The sequence below is a fragment of the Pituophis catenifer genome, unplaced genomic scaffold, assembly GCF_029215685.1.
Source record: "Pituophis catenifer annectens isolate HBS135680 unplaced genomic scaffold, rPitCat1.0.hap2 SCAF_7, whole genome shotgun sequence".
NCBI lineage: Eukaryota > Metazoa > Chordata > Lepidosauria > Squamata > Colubridae > Pituophis > Pituophis catenifer.
Genome location: NW_027256887.1, coordinates 13,396,564 through 13,416,322, shown reverse-complemented (window position 1 = coordinate 13,416,322; position 19,759 = coordinate 13,396,564). Strand labels below are relative to the sequence as shown.

The following is a 19,759-nucleotide window of genomic DNA, read 5'->3' as shown; positions in this document are numbered from 1 at the left end:
CAATAGCCTTCATACTTTTGTATATTTATACAAAGTCAGTATCCTTTCCGTGGGGTGGGAATGGAGATTTTGCAGTATCCTTCTCCTGGAATGGGGTGGGAATGGAGATCTTGCAGTATCCTTCCCCTGCCATGCCCAAGCCACACCCACAGAACTGGTAGTCAAAAAATTTGAATTTCACTACTGATATTGCCCCCGATTCCAGAGCAAATCGTAACATACCAACAGATTTCTTTCCATCCACAGATTGCCCAAAGTCCTCATTCTTTGCATGGAGTTTTTTGTACATCCCTAACAACAGCAACTTTATTTTTAGTAAGCCTGTTGCAATTCAAGCAATTAAAACTATTAATGATTAAACAGGGCTTCATGTGCATCAACTTTGACCTTGACATTCCTGTTTTAATTTATATTGTAAATAATTATAGTTTATTACATTATATTTTATTTAAATCTAAAATGAGAATGACAATTCATATGGTCTCTGAAGATTTACTCATTAAGGTCAGAGGGACGTATCTGGAAGTTATAATTTTCAAAATATGTCAAATTATATCACGATGACGACTGTAGCAGCATATTTTGCCCTAATGGCAAATGAGTGCATAGGCCATAGGGCAAAGAGGGTAAAATGTTATTACTTCATAGAGAAATTCAGTTCAATGTTAAAGAGGGAGCAGATTCGCATAATTTCTATTATTAACCATATACATGAGAATCATCTATAGCTGGAAGGTATTACCACGTAATTCCAAATAATGAAAAACAGAGTTGTTTGCAGGTCATTGTTTATCTTTATTTCAGGTTTAGGAGAGCTTTTTAAACAATGTCATATGACATACAGTTTTTAGTGGAACAGTGAAAATTGGAATCGTTCTTCACTAATGCTGCAAATAAAAATGAAAGTATTTCTCCTTACATAAAGGACTATTCAACTGCAACTACAATAATTGTATAATAATATACAAATATTATAAGTAATTTTCCTCAGTTACAAAGATTTGAAATCTGTTTGTGCAGACTATCTGCATTGTCCTCCCAATCTGGAAATTTGAATTTATGCTGTTCTAAGAGAAAGTAACATTTTGTGAGTATAGGCACTAGAATGCTTACTATGAGTTTTGTTGCTTAGTTTTTTGTCAAATATTTTGTTATAGACAATAAAAGCCATTACAATTTACAACGGAATTTTGTATCCATGTATATGTGGCTAAAATTAAAATATTAACCTCACCTAAAATATTAACCTCACCAATCTGCTTCCCAGATTGTCCATTTATACCTAACCTGTCCCAAACCTAGTGCAACATTTCTTCTAAACCAACTGGGAAACCACCTGAGAAAAACCAGCCCAAACGTACCTTTTCAAAAGTAACTGGGCTTTGTTTTTGCTTTTCTTGAAGACATTTCGCTTCTCATCCATAAAACTTCTTTGGTTCTGACTGAATGGTGAAGAATGGAAGGATTTATATTCCTTGCAGTCATCTGATCGTAAGCATTCTCTCTTGAGAGTTGTTGAGGGAACTTAAGAGATTTGAATAACGCAAATGGGTGTGGGACCTTCTTGGAATTATTGAAAGGACTGTGTTGTAGACTGGAGATAGATGATGTCGTATTCCTCTCCCTCTGTTGAGAGGCAGCTGTTCAATTTTAGTGTAGATAGCCTCTTTGACCCCTCTTTCAAATCAACGGCCCTCTCTATCCAGGATGTGGACTTTGCTGTCTTCAAAAGAGTGAAGCCATTTGGCAAAGTCCACATTTGCACTATTCAGATGACCCTGAAGGCAAAGATAAAACCTCCAAGTGGCCTCAACAACTCTCAGAGAGTGCTAAAAACCAGATGACTGCAAGGAATATAAATTCTGAAAAAGCACTTTTAGGACAACTATAACCTGGATGATTGAGAATCTCCAAAGACAACAAGAGAGGCTTTGTTAAAGTTTTGAAGAATTAAAAGAATACAGTTCTGGGACATTAGTTGAGTGGACTAAAAATCAAGATTATTAAAGTAAAAGGAGAGTATAAAGTTGATTTAAGAATATAAATTATAATATGTGATTTCTGGTAATCTTTAATGGACTTTTACTGATCGGAACTGAAACAATGAGGTTTTAAAGATTTGTTTATAGATAAGAGATGAGCTATGGGTAGAGACCATTTGTTGTATTTTAAAAGAAAGTGATGTTACTAAAATTGTTTTTACTTGTGATGAAGAGGGAAGTCATTTCTTTATACTTTTCTTTGTTTTCTATTTTTCCTTTTTGCACTTTATATTTATTTTTATTATTTTTCATTTGTATTAGCTTTTATCTTTGCGGAGGGAGGGGGGAGAGAGGGAGGGAGAGAGGGAGAGAGAGAGAGAGAGAGAGGGAGGGAGGGAGAGAGGGAGACAGGGAGAGAGGAGTTGTAGCCCTGGGGCATAAATGGTTTGCCACTGCCTTTTTCGTTTTCTTATCTTCCAGTCTATTGTCTAGTGGTCTCCCATCCAAAGATTAATCAGGTTTAATCTTGCAGCCATATTTGAAACAATACGAATATGTTCTAAATAAGAAATATACAAAACAATCTCCTGTATTTCTTCTACAGAACTGGGCAACTCAAATTCACGAAAATCCATATCATATCAAATTAAGAATTGATCAAAATCCAAGACACAAGTTGTAAAATCAAAATTTATTCTGATTTTTATATTGAAATGCCTGTTGTTCAAGGAAAAAATAAAATTTCTGACTCCGTATTAAACATTTTAAATTTATTGTTTTAAATAACTGAGGTTCCTGGTTGTCTAAAACACAGCCACAGCCGGCAAGATTTTTTATGCACAGATGCAAGAACTCTTCATTATTTAAACATTCTATCAGTCTATGTCAGGGATGTCAAACTCGCAGCCTGAGGGCTGGATGCATCATGCGCTGGTCACGCCCACCTGTTTTAGCGAAGGGGTGAAAAGTCACGAGACATCATGTGACGACATGATGACGCGAGTTTGACACCCCTGGTCTATGTGGTTAGATTCAGAGAGCATGTCTCCTTATTATTTTATATATATCTACAATTTATTCTTTATTTCAGACACCATATTGATTGCAGTTAAGCACTTACGGAATGAAATTAAATGTGACAAATAAATATGTCAAACTTATGCTATTTTAAATAAAGGAGACATGTGTCTCATCCTCAGGAAACCAACTTAAAAGGAAAACTAATGCAACAAAAACTATTCCATTTTCTATTGCACCTACTAACTTTATTATCTGTTATGTGCACATCTATTTATTATTTACTGAATGCAATCTGACACAAAATTATACGCCTTATTTTTGTGCTGATCAGACCCCACCATTATCTCTCACATACATAAGAATTTGCATATCTTATAAGCTTCTGTGTTTCTTAAACCTTCTTATTCTTATATATTTGTAACTTTCAACAATTACTTGGACCCCCACGGAGTGAAATGTCTTGATAGGATTAACGTCCCCCCTCCTCCTAAAATAGGCGCTTTTCAAGAAATTAACTGCCACTCTCCTTTTCAGAGAGACTCTGAAAAGTTATTTATGACTGGGTCAATCATAACTTAAAATAACCACTTATCCCTCAGATTTATAAAATTGAATTAATTTTGAGCCTAGTACTATTCTGGGAAAGTGACTAGGATCCCATATTGCTTCTTGCTCTGTTTTAGAAGCAGATTCAATGTAGCCAATTAACTTGTAGGACAATAAGGCAGCGGAGACGAAAATAACAGAAATAATAAATGAGTATTATGAAGAGCCAAAAAAAAAGAAAAAAGAAAAAAGGCTCCCATTAAAAATATACAAGTGCCAGAAATTAGGATTACATATTTTGCAGACTAAAGGGACCTTCATGTTAGTCTGCAATATAATTATTGGTAGACATAGAAATGATTTTTTTAAAAAAATCTTCTAGATATCCAGTCACCTGAACCATAATGGTTAAGAACCGTAGCGGTCCTAGGGAAAGATAAAAAGAAATGAACAGGTTACATTTCTTATAAACAAAATTGCCATATTTACATTCACAGTTTTCATTTAACTTTGCCACAAAATGAGATCTAAACTGATGTTATTTTGTATCCCTAAATTCATAATAATTCAGAATTTGCAAAACAATTTCTCAATCATTGAAAAATTAAGGTACATTTGCTTCTGAAAACTCTGCAGACATAACTGTTGGTTAATTAGCTGGGTTCATAGGCCACTTAATGAAGCAACCTGAAAAAAGTGTAAGAACATTTTGTGTTCTTTTCTTTGTTTATTTCACAAGAGATGTTGACTATGCTATCAAAAAAGGGCTTTCTTCTTTTTTTTAGCTACAAAACAATCCTTCTATGGCTATGCATATATTCTCATTGTCAAGTTTACAGTTAATCCACCCTTCATACCAGACTAAACAGTGAGGAAGATAGCATGTGGGACCATTTCATTTTGGAAAGATTCCAAATTTGTTAAATTTATTAACCTGAATAGAAGTCATGACTCCGTTTGCCAAGACAGAAAGCTTTCCAGCAACAGACTTCACTCCTTGTTTAAACTGAGTCATATCAGGAGCAGCAGGCAAGACATTTGAAATATTGTAATTGCCTAAAGACAGAGAGAGATTAAAAAAAAAAAGTTTTGGCACGTCACTCCAAAAAACCATTTGAAAGGAATAAACTCAACATGATAAATAAAGTATCGCCAAAATGTTCCCTGGAACACGCTCAGTATGTTGGAAATGTGGCGTTAAAGAAGGCACATATTTCCACCAATGGTGGACCTGTCGAGAGGCAATGAAATTTTGAAATAATATTCAGAAGTGGCTTAATGAGATGTTGGGGCAGCGTATACAATTGTGTCCTGAGGTATTTCTATTAGGGATAAGACCCGAAAATGTTAATAGAATAACATGGTACCTGCTGCTACGTATAACAACAGCTGCAAGACTGGCATGGGCCCAATACTGGAAGATGGATGTTAGCCCACCCGAACAAGTAGTAATTCAGAAAATAATGAATTGTGTGGAATCAGATCGGCTTACTATGATACTGAAAGGACAAGGGGACAGAGATTACTATATATCTTGGAGTCAATGGTATAATTGGATGTCAAATCGAGCTGCAAATAGAGGTATTTGATAAGCATGTCACTTGGTATATGTAATAGACTTTAGTAGGTTACCCTATATATGTAATGGGACAATTTTATTCCCTTCTCGCGCTGTGATGTAAACCGCTATAGATTTAATGTTTGTTGGATGTATAAGATAAAATAAAGAAAAAAAAACAACAACCCATGATAAATAAAGTTGATTTGTATCTAAAAGATCGTTTTGATCTTTGAACAAATAGCCAGCTTCTTACGTAGTTTTTGGTCAGTACTCTTTCTATACAATAAAGTCTTTCCTTTTAAACAACCGAAGACAACATTAACCCAGAGAAATAAAGCTTGTAGTAACTCCCACAAACTGAAAATGAAGAACGAAACACAGGGAACAGGAGGGAGCCTTCGCCTGCATCATTCCCAGGCTACAGGATGGATTCCTTCAAAGTGATCGCTTTCTCTACCTTTAGGTAACCTATAAAGCTACACCTCTTTAGCTGGGCTTTTAATGGTTAACGTTTTCATGTTCCAAATAATTTGTTACTGCTTTTTCTTTTCTTTTTTTTTTAAATCTTGCATATCTGTGCTTTAAATTGAAAGCCACTTTGAACATCCTTATTAAATGGAAAGACTAAGTGGAGCAAGCCATTGTAGTTTTCTTTGCAAAAATGGGGAAGTGACAGGGTGGGATTCAGCTGGTTCAGACCGGTTTGGGCAAACTGGATGCTAATTTTACATCTGGTTTGCCGAACCGGTAGTCGTAAGGACTGCCTGGCCCCGTCCAGCCCCTCCCAGGAGTCTCCAGGTGGCCCATTTTGGATGCCAGGTAAGTGCAGTGCCGGTGCAGAGGCTATGGGAGGGCGAAAAACAGGCCTCCCGGAAGTCTGGAAATGGGCCCCTTTCCAGCCTCCAGAGGGCCTCCTGAGCCCGGGGAAGGAAGTTTACGCCCTCCTGGAGGCTCAAGGAAAGCCTCCAGAGTCTGGGGAAGGTGAAAAGTCCTCCTCCCCCCACTGTTGTGCAGGAGTCCGAGTAGGCCACGCCCTAAAATTAATTTTTTTTGAATCCCACCCCTGGAAGTGGTATATGACCTTGCTTTCTTCAAAGATACTGTAATGTTTTGACTTCTCAATGCAGCTTGCAAGTAGCTCTTATGTTATACCCACTCAGTCAGCAACTGTTCAAAATTATGGTTGTGCTAAACAAGGAGGATTTAAGACCAGTCCAGTTCTGGCTATCGCAATTACCCCACACTCACATGACTGCGATTCAGGCGCTCGGATGCTTGTGATTATGATGTAATGAGCCATAGTCATGTGATGGCAATTTACAATCCCTGCAACCCAGCATTCCCTGCTGGCCTCCACAAGCAAAGTCAATGGGGAAGCTAGTAGCATGTCAAAACTCAGCCCAGCCACCTTTTTGTCTACCTATGCTCCATAGCAACTGCCTGTAATGCTAACTGCTTTCCGCACACCCACCTGTGCTCTCTACTGCCTGCCTGCAGCAATCTCCTCCCTGTGCACCCACCTGTAGCATCCCTGCATTCTCTTCTTGCACACTCTTACACACTTACCTGCTTGCCTGGTACTTCCCTATCTTTCTGCTTTATGATGTGAGGTCCTGGGGTTACAACAGCCACCAAGACAGCCAGGATCGCCTTTGCTGAGCAGTGCAATCACATGACATCCCTCTTTAAAGACCACATTGCTTAGTGATAGCAATTACAGTCCCAATCACTGTTGTAACACAGGGACTATCTATACAGCCCTGAAATGTCCAGATGATTTCCCCATTCAAGTACTAATCAGATATTTTCTGCCTCCCAGCCAGAAGTATATAACTAAGTAAATAAATAATAAAATAAAGAGGGAGGCTATTTCATTGGAAATGAAGTTTCAGAGTTTAGAGCAGCGGTCCCCAATCTTTGTGGCTTGGCAGCCCGGAGGGGGAGGCGTGGACCCAGGCTGCACAGCAAACCCAGTTTCAAAGTTACGGCCGCTGCAACACTTCAAATGATGGTTCAGGAGAGAAAGAAATAGAGTGAAATCTGATCACAGGCAAGAAAGAATGAGTGGGGTGGCAGCCCGAAGAGCTTGCAAACAAAGAGACAGCAAGGTAACATGAGCAATGCAAAGCAAAACTCTTAAGGCAGCCTTAAGAGCTTTTATTTGGCATTTTATTCAGTCAAATAGTATACAGTGCAGTTCCTTGTCCCATTTTCCCCACAACTATAACGTTGTGAGGTAGGTATGGTGGGGTGGGCCGGAAGAGTAAGCTTTGTGGCTGAAGTTGGACATAAACCCGAATCTTCTCAGTGCAATCCAATACCTTAATTGCCACCTCATTTTGGGTCTCATGTATATACCACCACTAATTTAAATTCTTTAAAGAAAATGAAACAACTAACTGTGCCAATGTTGGAATCATAGAGCCAACTGCCCTGTCACTCTACTTGTGAATAGGTACAAAAGTCTTCAGAAGTACTAAAACTCTTAAATTTATCCAGAAATGCACTGTACCTTATTTATTTTCCAAAGACTTAGTACATTATAGTTAATAAGCATAGCAAGTTGCTTTATAAAACTGGCAATATCTGAAACTCAAGCTTTTTCCTTCCATACCTGATGGCTGTTTCTTTTGATCTTCAAACAAATCAGCTGAACTTATGGCAGCATTTCCGGAAAGTCTTTCTAACCGAACTCTAGCTTCATACTATATATATATAGAGAGAGAGATTTCAGTCATAAAGAATAGGTCCATCTTTCCCATCTAGAGAGTGATTTTCAAAATGTCAATCAAAGAAAGCATGCAGAGATGGCTAATTCTCCAAAGTCCATAAAAAACCAGAAAAATATAGTGCATTGTAATAACCTACAAAATTAATTCATATATTGCAAAATTTAGATAACCTCAAAATAGATGTCAAGTAGAATCCTTCTCCTCTTGAGTAAAGTTTTTTGTCCTATATCTAATGAAACAATACTTACATGGATTGTACTGAAATAATCATAGCACTGAACTTTTTCCCTGAAGAAATTACCGTATTTTTCAGATTATAAAATGCTCCTGACTATAAGATGCACATTAGCTTTAGAGGAGGAAAACAAGAAAAAAAAAATCTGCCTCTGCCTCCCAGCATCCATCCAGTATTCATCTGGCTAGCATCCTTGCACCAAACAGCCTGGTCAGTTATCACAGCCCCAGCACATGGCTCATCAGGGCTCCGCTCCATTGCGCCCACCACCAGTCAACTGAGCTGAGCCGCTGCCGGGGAACGCTGGAGCCTTCTCTGCTGAGCAGCTGATTGGTGATTGGATTTGCCTCCCAGTATACCGCCGATCAGCTGTTCTAGGTGTTGGGGATCGCCCCGGCCCGTTCGCCGCTGCAGTGGCCATTTGCCACAGCCCATTTGCCACCGCCGAGCCTGTTCACCGCCGCTCATTCGCCACTGCCGCCCATTCACCACCGGCGAACGGGTGGCAATAAATGGGAGGCAGCGGCAATCCCCGCCACCTAAAACAGCTGATCGGCGCCGCACCAACCCCCCTCCCCCCGCCGCAATATTCGCTCTATAAGACGCACAGACATTTCCATCCACTTTTGGGGGGGGAGGTGCATCTTATACTCTGAAAAATACGGTAATCCTTCCAAATACAGTTTATAGTCCTTATTCTGTCAAATTGACACAAATGATTTTTCCCCTGGATTCTTTCTCTTGATTTTTCTTACTGATTTTCCCCCTGAAAATTTTTGATAGTAACCGAAGAAAATGTAAAACATATGTTTCTGTAATTCCATGGTATTCCACATCTTTTGTTATTCGACCAGTTATATTGTGATGGGATGACATATTCTGAAACCATAACCAGTGAATAATTTCAAAATGTTTTGACTATATTTACTTCAGCATGGTCTTGCTTTCCAAAATACATATCTGATGAAATAGCTTTTGCATTGCCAAATTTCTTTTGTGCTTCATCTGTGCTTGCAGAGTTTTCATGCTCTGGTTTCCTACGAGATGATGACCTACAAAATGTTTTAACATCGTTATATCTCAGATCAACAAAGAAATTTGTATTTTTCAAATATCCTTAAAACAGGTAGACTTCAATTTATAACGGCTCATTTAGCAACTGTTTGAAGTTAGGATGGACTTTCTAAAAGGGACTATGATCTGATTCTGAAGTTCTGATGGCCACCCCTCTGCAGTCATGTGACTTGCATTTTGGGTGCTAAACAAGTGGCCCGAATTTATGGCTGTTTGCAGTGTCCCATAATCACATGACTGTGATTTATATTTTGCCTGAAAACTCATGTTTACTTTCAGTTTTTGGCATAAACTCCCCACAGAAAACAATGGGGTCACTTAATGAGCATGGCAAAAAAGGTTATAAAGTCAGGTGAGTCATGTGGGTGACCTGTTTTACAACCGTCATGACTTAGGGCTTAATGGGCAGGCTCTATTATGGTTGTAAGTGAAGGACTACACGCATTGTGAATGCTATCTTAGTAAGTATGACAGTTTTATAAAGACAACTACTTGTTATCTGATTTTTATATTACTAACAATCATACACAACAATTACAATGGTAAAAATTCTATTTTCAGATTGTCCTCCTCACTATGGATTCATTTATGATCAGTACTGAAAACTACTTGGAAAACTTTCAAAGAAGCATAAAAATAGAAAAGCAGCACAGAAAATATATTGTTAGAAGAATAAGTGTGCAGTATTTATTATTTAAGGAATTTGAAGCTTTATATTCCTTTGATGTTCCTCCTTTCTTTCACAACCATGAGTATAATCTGGTAAAACTGGAAAGCAAGGCATTTTCAATTATGCTATAGAATCTACACTCTGGATTGTGCATGCATTCCACTGGCCACTTCCTCATTAGAATGTTTTTCAGAACTTTCCGATTCCTAACTGCTTTGTCAAAATATTTGGTCATATACTCATGCAATTTGCCGAAGCAACCAGGAAGCAAAATTTGTTAGACTCTCAACTCTAAATCCTTTACCTCCACTCCCATTTGCAGAGACATTCAGATTTCAAATAGGTAGGTTTCTTTGTTATGTAAATTGTCATTCAAATACTGGAATTTGAATATTCAAGTTCACTCTCATTTTGCAAAGATGATTTAATAGTGGCAAGTCAGCAAGCAAATTAATTGACCTCATGTTTATGTCTTTGTAAGTGTTGATATTTTGTAAAGAAAAGTTACCTCTCTGAATAGCTTGTAGGCTTGGAAGACAAAATCATATCAATGTCTCTGCTGCTGCTGCTTTCTTTCTTCCAGAAGGAATCAAAATTGTCATCCCATTTAGAAAAAGCACTACTTCTCAAGTCAGGCGAATCAAAATATCTGGGCAATCAGGGAAAACATTTCAGTGATATTTGAAGTTTAAGAGAAACTTTGGATCCATTCCTCTACAACGGCAAGGACTGTTGTTTTACTAGAAAGCACCATGCTCTTAATTAGCATCCAAAGGCCTGCTTGGACAATCTAGTTTTCTATTGGGCTTACCCCAATTAGCTAATAATGTCTTGCCTGGACCTTAAATACTTGCCCAATACCTGCATGTAGCTAATCCTCATTTCATATGTAACCTTACTGGTTGAGAAACTGCATGAATGAATGAATGAATGAATGAATGAATGAATGAATGAATGAATGAATGAATGAATGAACGAATGAAAACTTTCTCTGTGCAACTGTTTCCTGATCTTAGATTCCCAAAGCAATCTACGCAACCCCAGAAGGGAGAGAGGTTGAAGGGTTATAAAACTTGGCTAACAATGGCAGTCCTCTGTGAGTGATTTGCCATGGTATGCCCTTCTTGCTGCTCTCCATATCCACTGCAGCAGGCAAAGAAGGGAAATCTCCTCTGGAAGAATCTAAAATTATTCAATTTTTAAATGTTCAAATTATTCATTACCTGTTTGATGCAATGTATGCTTAAAATTTGATCTAATTTATACTTTGCTCACAGTTCAAATAAAAAGAAATAAACGTAACAAAAAACAAAACTTTCTTTTTCTGCTCATTTAGGACTCCAAAGTGTTACTCGGCATAGATGGACAACCCACGCACCCTTCCTAGCAGCCTTTCTGCTACCTACTGCAACCACAAGTAGGCATATTCAAAATTTTATCTTTTCTGGAGGCATTTCTGGAGAAAATTTAAGAGAGAAAGTGGATGTGTCTTGAGTTTCTCTATGCTTTAGAACAAAACAAAAAGCTAATTTTCCTGCTTGGGCATATTTAAGTGGACATCTTAAACCTTGCAGAATTTAAAACATCCCTTTTGCCCTTTAGCATTCAGCCAGTGGTGTGGGGAAAAAAATTGCCATCACTTACTCCAATGATATTCACACACCCTCTCTCCTAAATTCTCCAATTCTACATAAGGGAAAACAAATCTACTCTAATGAAGATGGAGCCAGGACCATTTTAGTGATTTTATACTCAGCTGCTGAGTAACAGATCAGCAAAGTGTCAAATACACTAAGCATTTCCAGGAAACACCTAGGAAAAAGGACACATAACTTTGAGTCAACCTTGAATCTTGGTGCTATTCTGCTATTTGTTTTTTCTAGAAGTGTTCATCTTCCCAATCTAGGTTAAAATCCTGAGATTTCCTGGTGGTCTTCCACCCCAGCTCTTAAACAGGTTTGACCTTTTTAATATTAGAGCCCAGGCAGTATTAAGTCTATTGCTGTTACTTGCTGAAACTCTGTGTCATTAGAAAAGAAAATCTACCTTAAAATGAGGTCATGGATGCACATGTACGTTAACAATTATCTTCAAGATTTTTAAAAGATTACCTTGAATTGGTGCAAGAAAAATAAAAATCATCTTCATCACTATACTTTTTTCTCGATTTTGCACTTGTCGGTGTTTCTTGCTGTATGATCTGCATATCTGAACTTACCGAATGGGAAATACCACTGGAGGGAACAATTGAAATTTAAAATGTTATCTTTAAAAAGAGGAAAAACAAATTCAGATTGAAGTCAAAGATGCTTGATGCACTATAATTGCAGCCAACATAGTCCAGAATAACAAAGGAAATTTTGTAGCACAAATCCTATTTCGGACCTTCTAAGGGTGGGCAATTTGCAGTGTGACCTGCAGAACTCACACTGTCGTTGCTGAAGTGTGAAAAATAGTGTAAGCCTAAAAATCAAGGTTAAAAAAAACCAATGAAAAAATATTCAACCTATTGCCCTCATGTATGATGTGCCTCTCCTATTTCTTTAGCCTTATTGTATACTGTGTCTTTTAATCACAAAAAGGTTGCCACAAACTCCTATCTTACTCTGTGACACCAATCTTAAAGCATCCTTAAAAGTACTTTTAAAAGCTTTCCCCAAGAACCTGTTGTTTGGGGCACTGTTTTAAACTTTTGATGCCTGACAAGAAGTTTAGACAGAGGGGGAGCCCCCAACTCACCTTTAGAGGTGAAGATGCTGGACTTGGAGCAAGGAGACCAAAGTACTGCACCAGTGCCCCGCTCAGCCATGGAACCTACCTGAGAGACTCTAGGGCCTCTCCTTTCCTCTCATCCCAAGAGCCAGAGTGGTCCAGGGGTAAAGGTGTTAGGCTAGGCATGAGGAGACAACAGATTCTAGACATTCTTCAGCCATGAAAACTCCCTGGGGGATTTTGGCCCAGCATAGAGTAATACTAATTTATTTGTTTGTTTGTTTAACTTATGGAGATGCTACATTAGCCAGGAGACTATAATGCTAATACAGAATAGTACAGGGGTGTCAAACTGGATTTCTTTGAGGGCCGGATCAGCATTGTAGTTCTCCTCCACGGGCCTGTCGGCGGAGGGGGGGTGGGAGACTGGATGGACACCCCCTGCTGGCCAAAATGAGGCACGGGGGCCATGTGAGCCCCCCCCACACCTCATTTTTGGCCTGGACGGCCTCCTGCAGCACCTGGATTCAAAACTTGTTATGCAGCTATTCTGAATATGCACAATATTTGAATGATTGATCTCAAGCAGCTTCTGACAGATAGTCAGTACAGATAGTCCTCGACTTACAACAATTCATTTAGTGACTGTTCGAAGTTACAACGGCACTGAAAAAAGTGACTTCTGATTGTTCTTCACATTTACAACCATTGCAGCAACCCCATGGTCACATGATCAAATTTAAGACTTTGGAAGTTGACTCACATTTATGACCGTTGCAGTGTCCTGGGATCATGTGATCCTGGGATCATGTGATCACCTTTTGCGACCTTCTGACAAGCAAAGTCAATGGGGGAAACCAGATTCACTTAACAACTGTTAATAATTTAATAACTGCAGTGATTCACTTAATAATTGTGGCAAGAAAAGTTGTAAAACAGGGCAAAATTTACTTAACAATGTCTCACTTAGCAACAAAAATTTTGAGCTCAATTGTGGCCGTAAGTTGAGGACTACCTGTGTTAAGAGATGTCCAATGTAAAGTGGATGATCTGAATCAAATACATACCTTCTACTATTACTGAATCCCATGCCAAGTCTTTCTATCTCTGTTTTCTTTTTACCAGGCACATTTAATTTTTCATCCTTCATCTGAATTTCAAGATCTTTGTAGGCCAGTCGTAAAGATGATACCCTAAAAAGAAAAGCCCACATAAAACTGATATATCTTGAATGCCAGAAAATTTTACTCATAGTAGTATAAACGAAGTAATATTTTTCGACGCAAAAACTAGAAGTACATGACTTAATTGAGTAAAATTCCTTTTCTTATACTTCTAAAATTAAAGAGTTCTACCTTTATAGGAGGATTCAAATTTAATCAGCCTTTGTAATGAGCATTGTATATTATTTTGCTTTTAAATGATTAGTGGCAAAGGAATAATAAAGAGCACAACAATGGAAAAACATAATTGGAAAGTATCACAGGATCAAGGAAACAGAATGTATGGCGAAACACAGAATTTGAGATAATTTAAAGCTGTACTAAGAGTTTCTGAACTCAAACTGCAAAAAACAGGACACATCTACAGTCCAAAAGTCAATCAGGAAAAGTTGTGGCTATTTTTGTAATATTGCACAACAAAATCAGTTTTTCCTGAAGTGGTATTTATGTTATGGCTACCAATTCTCTTTTCTAAAATAGAGGAGAATATATGTAGCTCAGGGTAGAACTGTGGAGTCCTTCGTGCTAAGCTTGGTGTTAAATCCCTGCTTATCTGGTTGCTGAAAAAGATATATTCTGGTCTTTTTGTTTCCTTCTTGATTTTTAATTGTCTCTTTTGAATGGTGTGTACATTTTATCTCAGTAAACCTAAAAGATAAACCACATTTTTAAAATCTCTGTAAACCTAAAAATATAAACCATGTCTACACATTTACACATATATATTTTATTTATTTGTACCCTGCCTTTGCTATATTTACAAACAATTCAAGGCAGCGAACATATCCTACTCCTATTTTACCCACAACCACCACCATATAAGGTGAGTTGGGCTGGGGGAGAGTGATTTCCACAAAGTCACCCTGCTGGCTTTCATGGTTAAGGCTGGACTTGAACTCACTTGTCTCCTGCTTTCTAGCTCAGTGCCTTAACCACTTGACCAAACTATCTCTTATATACAGATAAATGTTTGTGTGGATATGTGTGGATAAAGAGGAGAGACAGGGGGTGGGGGGAGATAGGGATAGGGATAGAGATGTAAATATCAGACAAACAATAAAGCTGTAAACAACCATTTAATCAAGGAACTACCAAGAAGAAAACCATACCTCCACCAACACTGGCAGGGCAAGCTACGCTATATAAACTGGGAGCAAACCCCACCCTCACTAGCACTGATGATGTTATCTAGTTAGATAATGAAGCATATGCAAGCAGACAACTAAGCTCACAGAGCATCATTACCAGGGGTGGGCTTCAAAAATTTTAGAAAGGGGTTCTCTGCCTGGTTGCTTGGTAGGCGTGGCCATGGTGGGTGTGGCCTAGTTGGCCTCCTGCACCGGGGGGGGGGGATTGCTCTCCCTGGGCTCCTGAGGCTCCGTGAGGGGGAAAACGGCCTCCCCAGGCTCCAGTGACCCTCTGGAGGCTTCCCAAACTTCTGGTAGGCCCAGTTTTCACCCTCCTGAGTCTCCGTGTGCGCTCTGCACTCACCTGCATTCAAAACAGGCCACATGGGGTGGACGGGGCCACCCAGGAGTGGGATTTGGGGGTTCTCCAAACTGTCCAGAATCTTAGCTAGAGGTTCTCCTGAACCCCTGCGAACCCCCAGCAGCCCACCCCCGATCATTATCCACAATTCTCTTTTCTCCTTGGCAATACTGGTCAGGAATAATGAAAACTGTATTTGGGAAAGACTGGCCCTACAAGAGCATTTACAAATCGGACAGCTACTGTAAAAACAAATGGAGAGAAATGATTTACTCACAGACCTACAAATATGGATATAGATCAGTGGTGGGTTTCTACTGGTTCGGCCCGGTTCGGGCGATCCGGTAGCAACGATGGTGAGCTGAGAGCGAACTAGTTCACTCTGACGGTTAGGTTGGCCTTCCCGCCTGCGCATTATACATACCTTATATTTGGTCGTTTTTAGCCCAACTGAAAGGCGGTGCAGAGTGGATTGCCACATCTCAGCTGTTCCCCAATACACTGCGCTTGTATGTATTTGGTTGGGGTGCATGCGCGAAGCGTGTGCATGATGCGAACCAGTGGTAACACCGGTTGAAACCCACCACTGATATAGATATTAACTGCAAGCAACATTCCTCTTAGAAGAATAATGTTTGTCTGGCTTTCCGACCTCTTGCAAAGCATACTACAGGAGCTAGTGATAGGATACCGATGTGTTTATGATTAAAGTGTGTGACATTATAATAGGGAAAGATGGGCACGATTTGCCACCCCCATTCACTGTTTATGATTAAGACCTACCTTTCCCAGAAGGATTGTGAAGAAAAAAACTGGAAACAATTCTTTCAGATGTCAGTCATTAGTGTTTTAACTGTGCCTGCACCTAACTATGGTTAGTTGAAACAATCTAACTTTTTTATAAACTATAGTTTTCATTTGCTTGCTTCTGCTATACAGAGTTAAGAGTAATGGTTTATCCTAATTGAGCTAGGCTGCTAAACTTAATCTAAAATGGACTTCTTTTTCTTAACTGTTCAGCTAGCAGGAATATATACTGTATAGTAGACTTAAGGGTCATTTAAATTAATCCCTACTAACAAACACTCCTTCCCCCACATATTATTGCCCCTCTCAATAAGTAAAATATAATGCCAGTTTAGAAGACATACTGGATAAAAAAAAATCCTGAATGTTTCTTAATATTGGAGCATCTTCAATCTGAAGGCAGCTGCTGCAAGTTATAAACAAGTAGAACTCCACACAAATCATAACAGTTGGATAGTGCAGGGTATGAACACACATATTAGGAAAATAGTATGAATCAATTATATCTGATTTTCATAACAAATTACTAGATTTGCATTTACTCCTGGTATATTTAATGAATCCTTTGTAATGGTGTGGAATAGAAATGAAGATGTATAAAAATGATCTAATAAGAAAGTATCTTAGATTACCAGATACTTTATTAAAGAGATATTAAAGAGATAACAGGTAAATGGAAACTAATGGATTACTAATTAGACAAATGAACAGCTATCTGAAGAAATCAATTGATTATGAAGTTCTGTGGTATTAATTCCTATCTTGAAAGCCATGCAAATACGCTACAAAAGCTTTCAATAAATATTCTTTGAGTTTTCATTTACAAGACAAAAATCACACTTACTGTTATTTCTGTCTGACAGCATTAACAAAATCAAAAATATCAGAACATAGTTCTTCAAAGAAAGATGCAATAATTTTTCTAACCTACTTTTGTAAGAATTTTATCACATTGCAACACAAGCATTTAATCAATGTAATAAAGAAGAAAAGTGAAGTCATTAAGAATAACTTGGTATCCCATTTTGATAGCTTAGTACATTTTTGTAGACATAAAACCTGGATAAACATTTTCATAATGGATCAAGAAAAGTGAGTGCTATTTAGAGGAATATTTCCAAATGTTTATTTAAATACAATGCCTATTCTATTCATGAAAATAACGGAAAGGCAATACACAATGTAAACGTTTGCTCCATTTTCTCCTTGTAATCTAAAATAATTAAAAGCATATTCATGTTTTTAATTTTATTATAATTCTGTTAAGTCACAACTGATTATGAAGTGAATTCTGATTTATTCAGAAATAGACCCATACTATACATATATATGTGGTAAAAGCAGCCTATTAAGTTATTGGATCAGTTTTTGAAAAATGACAACATACTATTATTTAATTCCAGGAAGGAAAGGAATCTCTGTGGATTTTATTTCGCTACTCATTTCCAACTACAGGGGGCGGCATTCACCTACATTTCGAGCCCATGAGTCACCACTGTCCAAAGACATTTCCATGGTCATGTGGCCAGCATGATGTCGTGGAGCACTATTTTCTCTCCACTGAGGTGGTATCTATTTATCTACTCGCATTTGCATGCTTTCGAATTGCAAGATGGGCAGGAGCTAGGCAAAGTCTCAAACCCGGGCTGTCAGCTTTCCAGCCTACAAGCCCAGCATCTTAACTGCTGAGCCATCATGCTGCCTTAGTTCCAGGGCCTATACCAGGGGTCGGCAACCTTAAACACTCAAAGAGCCACAAAGGCCCTAACCAGAAGTCCCCTGTTCAATTCCAGAGCCAACCAAAAGTCCGGTTCCCCCCATCACCACCACCATAGTCTCCTCCTAGCGTGGCACCCTTTTTCCTCTGCCAACCGGAAGTCCAGTTCCCTCCACCATAGTCTCCTCCTAGCACGGCATCTTTTTTTTCTACCTATCCTAACTGAAAGCCCTATCAATTGTGGAGCTGACTGGCGACAGGGAGCCGCAGCAGAGGGATGAAAGAGTCACATGCAGCTCCAGAGCTGCAGGTTGCTGACCCCCGGCCTACACCAAAGTAAAATAGGTATCATCCCTAAAGTTCCTTGTATCAGAGGATATTCAAACATTTTCCACTTCAAATACCCACTTAAGTCTGCAAAGAGAGAATCTAACAGGTGCCAAGCAAACTCTACTTACAGCGGTTCTTCCTTCTCTTTTGCTTTGCCAGCTTCCTTCAGTTTATCTACTGCCTGTGCTTGTTTTTCTATCTCGTTAAAACTCTTGCTGCTCAGTTTCTGGGCCCCCAAACCACATTTCTTAGCTCCAACCTTTAATTTGGATGTGAAAGAAAAATGAAAAAAGGTTATCACAATAGAAGAATCCATGTTATTTCATGTTTCTTTCTCTAAGGACAAAATGGAAAGGAAACAGCTCTAGTAAAGGCAAGGGAAGCCATACCAGCAAGGCCTGGCTTCTGCATTCATGATGCTTTGCAGTTCCTAGGGCAGCCTTGCAGCTCCTGATTTGTGAGCTGGAATTTGTAAGCGATGGGCCACTATTAAATTTTGATTGCTGGATGAGGCAAATCTATGGTTAGTAGTAACCACAGTATTAAAAAAAGGGTGCTGATTCTTCTTTGAAAGCAGTTAATGAACAATTCGGATGTCAAATTTGGTAAAGCAATGTTGTAAGACGAATACAAAAAAATGCATTCTAATTGCACCCGCTTGTGTGGCTAGATATAAATCACATGACATGCAGCTTACTTCTAAGTTACTATATAGAAAAGCAGACTAGGCATGCATGGAATTAAGAAAACAGCTGACCAAATTACTACCGCTTGCTCCCAAGTCAGTCCTATATAGCATGGAAATAAGACTGGCAAATGTATCTCTACTGGACTTTCTGGTTTTTCTTTGAAGACGTTTTGCTTCTCATCCAAGAAGCTTCTTCAGCTCTGAGTGGATGGTGCTGGAAAGTCCATCTGCCTCTTGAAAAAAGCACCTTTGGGACAACCATGACCTGGATGACTGAGAATCTCCACAGACATCTAAATGGATGTATAACCCAGTCCAGTGACATCTGCAGCAAGCCACAATGCAGCGAGTCCAATGAGACCAAAGGTCCATGGTGCCCTCCCTCATTATTTAAGTTAACAGCTGTTTCCCTTTACTTGACTGATGTAAGTTGTTGCATATGCATTATGCCATCATCACTCGCTTTTCATAATTCGTCTCCATACTATTGTAGTGGAGACTCTCTGGGCCAATTTAAGAGCAGTGGATATGAATGCCACAAGGAAGGTTCAATTCCCTCCCCTCCCCCAACCTCCCTTTAACTAGTTAACAATAGGATGTTTTTAGGAGAGGATGCTCTGCATATAGGCCTAATTACTGAGGACTAATTTGATTAAATTCAGAGGTATACAACTCTTTATGTGCATAAAAAAGAGCATGAATCTCTTCAGCAGCCGAGTAAAAGAGTTTTGAAAATATCAGTTTAAATACTTACTCCCTTTTTTACTTGATTTGGTTTCTTCTTCATCACAGAACTGATTTCTGTAAGAAAAATACACAGCCTATGAATTACATACACTGTAACATGATGAAATTAGCATGAACAGTAATATCTATAAAAGTACAAAACACCAGAATTGCCCATTTAACTTACAAGAATTAGGAAAAGCTATACAATATAATATGGAATTAGTTTTCAACATTTAAAAATAATA

At 38.6% G+C, this 19,759-nt stretch overlaps 1 protein-coding gene across 3 annotated transcripts in view; it reads right to left on the bottom strand.

Moving 5' to 3' along the window:
- Nucleotides 1-2,697: 2,697 nt before the first annotated feature.
- Nucleotides 2,698-19,759, bottom strand: part of ARFGAP3 (ARF GTPase activating protein 3) — a 41,057-nt gene continuing 23,995 nt past the window's right edge. For all 3 annotated transcript variants that reach the window (XM_070947951.1, XM_070947953.1, XM_070947952.1), the window contains 9 exons: nt 19,540-19,586; nt 18,226-18,356; nt 13,600-13,725; nt 11,932-12,054; nt 10,329-10,469; nt 9,005-9,128; nt 7,724-7,814; nt 4,483-4,604; nt 2,698-3,974 (listed from right to left, as the gene is read on the bottom strand). In XM_070947951.1, coding sequence (XP_070804052.1) covers nt 3,957-3,974; nt 4,483-4,604; nt 7,724-7,814; nt 9,005-9,128; nt 10,329-10,469; nt 11,932-12,054; nt 13,600-13,725; nt 18,226-18,356; nt 19,540-19,586 — 923 coding nt within the window. In that variant the 3' untranslated portion in view covers nt 2,698-3,956. The remainder of the gene's footprint in view (nt 3,975-4,482; nt 4,605-7,723; nt 7,815-9,004; nt 9,129-10,328; nt 10,470-11,931; nt 12,055-13,599; nt 13,726-18,225; nt 18,357-19,539; nt 19,587-19,759) is intronic.